Here is a 6,433-nt window from a genome sequence, read left to right as displayed (position 1 = left end):
ATATCTGTGTGAATATATTTTAAAAACTATTTATATAATTAAGAAAAATAGATAATGTTGTTGTGAAAATTATGGATGCTTAGTTCTAGGTAGAGGGTAGTAAGTGAAAAAGACACAAAAAAGGAATAAAGATATTTTTGTAAATATATATGTTTTTTATTAAAAAAAATTATATTAAATTTACTTGAATTCCTTAATAAACGTATAATTAGTTAAATTTTCTTATAATAAATAATAAAAAAAGTAAATATTAATAACTATCTTTATTTTTATAATTGATATAACAACTTAAAATATATTCATTCAATAAAAATAAAAATAATAAATATATATCTCATATTCAATCAACATGAATAAAATTATTATTTTATTTATAAAAATAAAAATAAATCATATCAACTATTACTTTTAAATAATATAACTTTCTATTGTTAGAATTTTATATTAACCTTAAATATTGATCCATGGTGTAAAATTATCTACATATTTACTTTGTAAAAATAATAAAAAAATTCCCACATGTTATAAGATTCATATCAATAAAAAGATATCCAATCCTAAATATCAAAATTTTATTATATAAAAAAAAAGGATGAAATAGATATTCCATCCTAGAGACAAGGAATTTTGTCCTTCTCCGAAACACAAAATTGACAGTCCCCCTACTCAAAGATTTTCTCCGTGCCCATCGGATAGCTATTCTTGTTTTCTATTCTTTTCTTGTACAAGAGTTACCGTGGTTGGTTAAACCGAATTAACCGACCTTCAACTTCAGCGCCGTCCCAGCCTTACCAAATCCAAGCCAAGCCAAGCCAAGCTGAGCCGAGCTACCACAATTTCCACCAAAAGTCCAAACACTTTTTCAGTAAAAATCACCTTAAGCCGCGCCACAAAAGGAGTTAATAGGAAAAAGTCATTGCGCGTCTCTCTCTCTCTCTCTATTATATCTCTCTGTCCGAAAAACTTCAGTGTCTGAAAATTTCGTGTAGTTGACGAAGACTATGATGACCGGCAACCGAGATCTCCAGCAACCAATTTTTTCCTACTAAAACGGTACCGTATAGAACGATCTGAAAAACTCCGATTCAATGGAAGGTGATAAAGTAAGCGTTGTAATTGACCTATTGAATGAGATAGCTAACATCTCAGACTTCAGACCTATGGTGAAGAAACAATATTGTAATTTAGCACGAAGATTGAAGCTGTTGATCCCTTTGTTTGAAGAGATTAGGGATATGAAAGGTTCAATCCCTAAGCATACTTCAAAAGCCATTATTTCGTTCAAGGAAGCACTTGAATCAGCTAGGGAAATTCTCAGATTTGGAAGTGAAGGAAGCAAGATTTTCATGGTTTGTTACTTTTTAATGATTTTTTTGCTTTCTGTAGATAGCTTTTAGAGATGCAATTGCAACCAAAAGTAATTTTTAGTAGTAACATATCTTTGAACTCGGATATATAATTTTTGTTTTTTATAATGAAAAAAATACAGATATATGTATTACTTGGTTGTGTGGGAGTAATTGTTCATGTTATCTTATGGCTGAGATGCAAAGTACGATATGGTTTTTGATCTTTGTCTGTTATCTAATTATGAATTACCTGCAATTTGAAGTGGAATGAATTATGTTTACCCCAGATTTGTAGTATTCTTTTATTTAGTTTTTTTTTTTTTAATTCTATAGAATAGCTGATTTTATTTATGCAATTGATCTCTCTTTTAAATTATGATTGTTGTTCAGATTTGTGTTGGTGATTATGATCCATCTTCTCTGAACTAGTTATGTGGTTTTTTTATTTTATTTTAATTATTATTATTATTTTTTAATTTGATTTGTTTATAATGGATGAGTGCCACGAAATTATGGATTTTCGTGCTAAATTGGGCATTGAGGATTGATTGCATGGTGTTTAGGAAGTGTAAAGAAACGAAAGTTCTGGTTTTTGAGCTTGTATGGTGTTCAATGTTTTGGATGGAATCTTCTGAAATTACATGGCACAAGCCTGTTACTCTTCACCATCTCAACAATTTGTAACACTACTGGGTTCCATATAGTTTTCTTGTTGTGTCCCTGGACCTGGATATTGACAGCACAATCCTCTCCCTGTTTACACTTTACACCAAAAAATATTCTAAGTTATTAGACGAAAACAACTTACAGCTGAATTAAGGGTGGACCAAATCAAAATAGCTGAATCCAGTATATCCAATTCAACAACTGTTCCCTTGGGAATATCAACAGGAGAATCTTCTCCCATTTATTTCTATGGTTAAACAGGCTTTTGATAAGGAGTTAAGTAAATATTTTGTATGCCTTTTCTTTCTTCACTTGAGAGTTGAGATACTTTCCCAGTCCAGATGAGAAATTGAAAGATATAGTCTTGCACACATGAACATTTGCGAGACAAAAGGAGATTTCTGAAGGCGTTAAGTTTCTCACAGCTGAAAAACCATATTGCGGGCATTCCTTTTTGGGGCTGTTGGTATTTGATGATCTAGTGTACTAATTTTTTTACCATTGATGCTTAATCACCATTATATGTTTAGCAAAAGGGAGGCTGATAATGAAATATATTATGGATCATGATTAGCACTCTTCTTTTCCTTAAACCCTCTTTTATCGAAGGTACCCTGAGATTTCAAAGCCTTCGTTTTTTAACTTTGGCAAGACTATAGCTGTTTGGTGATTCTGCCACAATGGTCCACATGTGGTCCAAATGCTTTGGATCCTTGTTATTAGTTCGGATTTCTGTTGTGTGGGGCTTTGCAGACAAAGTTACAGAGGTAAAATGTAGAGGTAGTCGAAGAGTGTTTTTCCTTTAATGATGCCCACAGTGTTTCAAGCATTACTATATCATAAAAACACTGTCCATGGTACCAAATTTATTGTCTTGTGGAACTTTGAAATGGTTAAACTATTCTGGTTGCTGCAAAATTAACCAATTAATAATTTAATACAATTTACGATATTTGTACTATTTGACTCATACTTTTTGTCTATATGAGAACCTTACCATGCTTACAGTTACATAGAAGGCATATATGCTTGTTTTGACCTTCGGTTGCTTGCAGCTCAGTTTCCATTGTGAATCCCACTCTTAAAATTATTGGTCAAACAATATAAGTAGAGAGAGCATTATGACAAATTTATTCTAGTAAAATGACATGTGCTGCCTTAGATGTTGATTCAGTTGTCTTTTCTCTTGTTTATAGGTCCTAGAGAGGGACCAGATTATGAATAATTTCTATGAGGTGACAGCTCGGTTGGAACAATCACTGGATGGAATTTCCTATGATAAACTTGACATATCAGATGAAGTTAAAGAGCAGGTATAAATAGTTCTATTATATATATTTATAGCATTGGACTCTTCTTTAATTAACAAATTTTTATCTGTTGACCTATTTATTTACTAGATATTTACAATAGAATGGACACTGTCACACTGTGGAGCTTCTTTATCTTTACATTTTTGCTCTTCATATAATCTTGTCTAATTCTCCCTATCATTTTAGGTTGACCTGGTTCTTGCTCAGTTCAGAAGAGCCAAAGGGAGAGTTGATGATCCGGATGTCAAGTTGTATGAGGATATCTCATCCCTTTACACTAATAGCAATGATACAGCTACAGATCCTGCTCTTTTAAGTCGATTAGCAGACAAATTGCAATTGATGGGAATAGCCGATCTTACACAGGAATCACTCGCTTTGCATGAGATGGTGGCAGCAAGTGGTGGGGATCCAGGGGCACGCATTGAGAAGATGTCAATGTTATTGAAGAAGATAAAGGATCATGTGCAAATAGAAAACCTAGTCAAGGATGATGCTGTAATAGGAAAAACCCTTTCTTCAGGATTTTACGGACTAGGGGCAAATGATAAGAATCATCAGGTCCCCACTATCCCTAGTGATTTTAAATGTCCAATTTCCCTGGAATTGATGAAAGATCCTGTCATTGTTTCTACTGGACAGGTATGATACCCTCTGATAGCTAGTAAGGTTTGGTCATTTCATTATCATTCTTAACTTCCAAATTGGTAAGATCTGACGGTCCTTATATGTCTGCTTGAATGTTATATTGCTGCAAAAGGATCCACGCTCTTGCACAATTTTGTCTAGAGATCTAAAGGTCTATTTGGTTTTAAAAAACTTATAATAATCTGTTTCCAGTTAATAATTACAATTGTTTTCACTCTAATTTTAGTTTTCAATGATTTGTACCAGAAATTGTAGCCTTTTCACCATTTGGTGGATGACCATTCTCTCATTTTACTAACAAGAGAGGGTCATGTTGAGAGAAAGAAAGAAGCAAAAGCAAATCAAAATGATGTCCCTACTTTATTTTGAAATTTCTTCTACAAGGCCATTGAACTTTAATTGAGTCGGCCACATTGCAAAAATGTACAATTGCTTTATATATTGATGGATTAATATGGAACCATAATTTTCGGTTGAATTTTGAGTTATAAAAGTTGAAGGCTATATGATGATTCCAATGTGCATTATTGACATTATATTCTCCCATTTCAGAGACAGTTTGCTGATAACTGTCTATTAACACTCAGATGCATCTTGTCCTCATCTGCAGACTTATGAGCGTTCCTGTATTGAGAAGTGGTTGCAAGACGGTCACGGGACATGTCCGAAAACACAGCAGAGTCTCACCAGTACCGTTCTCACACCCAACTATGTCTTACGAAGCCTGATAGAACAATGGTGTGAAGCCAATGGCATAGAGCCACCAAAACGACCCAGCAGTTCTGAGCCTAGCAAATCAGCATCAGCCTGCTCCCCAGCTGAGCGAAGTAAGATTGAAAGTCTTATCCAAAAGCTCACATCTGGCAGTCCTGAAGACCAGAGATCAGCTGCCGGTGAGATTCGCCTTCTTGCAAAACGCAATGCAGATAACCGTGTAGCTATTGCTGAAGCTGGTGCAATACCTCTCCTTGTTGGTCTCCTCTCCGTGCCAGACTCCCGCACTCAAGAGCATGCTGTGACAGCGCTTTTGAATCTCTCCATATACGAGAGTAACAAAGGAAGCATTGTATCTTCAGGAGCAGTTCCCGGCATAGTTCATGTGCTGAAGAGAGGAAGCATGGAAGCCCGGGAAAACGCAGCAGCAACACTTTTCAGCCTTTCAGTTATCGATGAAAATAAGGTTACAATTGGTTCTTCAGGAGCCATATCACCGTTGGTGACACTGCTGAGTGAGGGCACCCAAAGAGGTAAGAAAGATGCTGCAACAGCACTCTTCAACTTGTGCATTTACCAGGGAAACAAGGGTAAGGCAGTGAGGGCCGGTGTTATTCCCACGCTGATGCGACTGCTGACAGAACCTACTGGTGGAATGGTGGATGAAGCATTGGCCATTTTAGCAATTTTGGCTAGTCATCCCGATGGAAAAGCTGCCATTGGTGCTGCAGAGGCAGTGCCAGTTTTGGTAGAGTTTATTGGGAACGGATCCCCGAGGAACAAAGAGAATGCAGCTGCGGTTTTAGTTCACCTTTGTTCTGGAGATCGACAATATCTAGTGCAAGCACAAGAGCTAGGAGTGATGGCTCCATTGTTGGAGTTGGCTCAAAATGGTACAGACAGAGGCAAAAGAAAGGCAACGCAATTGATAGAGCGTATGAGCAGGTTCCGTGAGCAGGAGCTGCAAGAAGTTATGACACAAATGGATCTTCAAGTTCCGAACGATGATATCCAACCACCTTTGATCATTAACCTTGAAGACACCTGAAATATTTTGTTTATATTCCTTAATGCTTATTTTGTATCTTTAAAAAAGTGATGAAAGAGGCATCTGTTTGGAGGAAAAGGTGGAAGATCACCTTCCTGCTCCGCCAAGTTATTCGTTTGTTTGTTTGTGTGATATACAGAGACATAATGCAAAATGCCCTTGAAAGGAGGAAGAAGAGATCGCCTGACATGAAAAATGTATAATTGTAACATGTAATGAACTATTCTAATCATCCTCGATATTTAATGAAGAGATGTTTCGTGTATTGGCCCCAAAAATTTGTCCATGTATTTTTACATTTGAAAACATTGATTTATAACATGTTGGCGATGTTATAGCTTCTCTTTGTTGGTCTACTATACTACATGATGAATTTATCAAAGTATGTGTATGATCAGATGCAATATGAGGTGTGATGCAGGCGTAGATTGGAATATTCAACACCCCCTCCCCCATGTTTCTACTTGTACGTGTAGAATAAAAGTAAGAGTGTGGCTGCTTTAATGGCACTTGTAAAAGAATAAAAAAATAGTTTGTCTTGGAAAAATCAATTTTTAAACTATCAAGATTGAATACACCACTTTTAAATAATATTTGGTTTTATATTTAGTTCTTTAATGTGAATTTTTAGAATATTTGGTAGTATTTACCTAAAAGTAATGATTAGTGATTAACATAGAACACAAATCATGAAG

At 35.3% G+C, this 6,433-nt stretch overlaps 1 protein-coding gene across 1 annotated transcript; it reads left to right on the top strand.

The window, feature by feature from the left end:
- The first annotated feature begins 876 nt into the window (after positions 1 to 876).
- On the top strand, positions 877 to 6,080 carry LOC101501301 (U-box domain-containing protein 13-like). Its single transcript, XM_004505813.4, has 4 exons — positions 877 to 1,349; positions 3,212 to 3,328; positions 3,515 to 3,970; positions 4,587 to 6,080. The coding sequence occupies exons 1-4, from the start codon at positions 1,089 to 1,091 to the stop codon at positions 5,736 to 5,738; spliced, it is 1,986 nt and encodes a 661-aa protein (XP_004505870.1). The 5' UTR covers positions 877 to 1,088; the 3' UTR covers positions 5,739 to 6,080.
- The last annotated feature ends 353 nt before the right edge of the window (positions 6,081 to 6,433 follow it).

The sequence above is a fragment of the Cicer arietinum genome, chromosome 6, assembly GCF_000331145.2.
Source record: "Cicer arietinum cultivar CDC Frontier isolate Library 1 chromosome 6, Cicar.CDCFrontier_v2.0, whole genome shotgun sequence".
NCBI classification, from domain to species: Eukaryota; Viridiplantae; Streptophyta; class Magnoliopsida; order Fabales; family Fabaceae; genus Cicer; species Cicer arietinum.
Note: the sequence above shows the minus strand (reverse complement) of the source record. Positions and strands in the feature narration are given on the sequence as shown.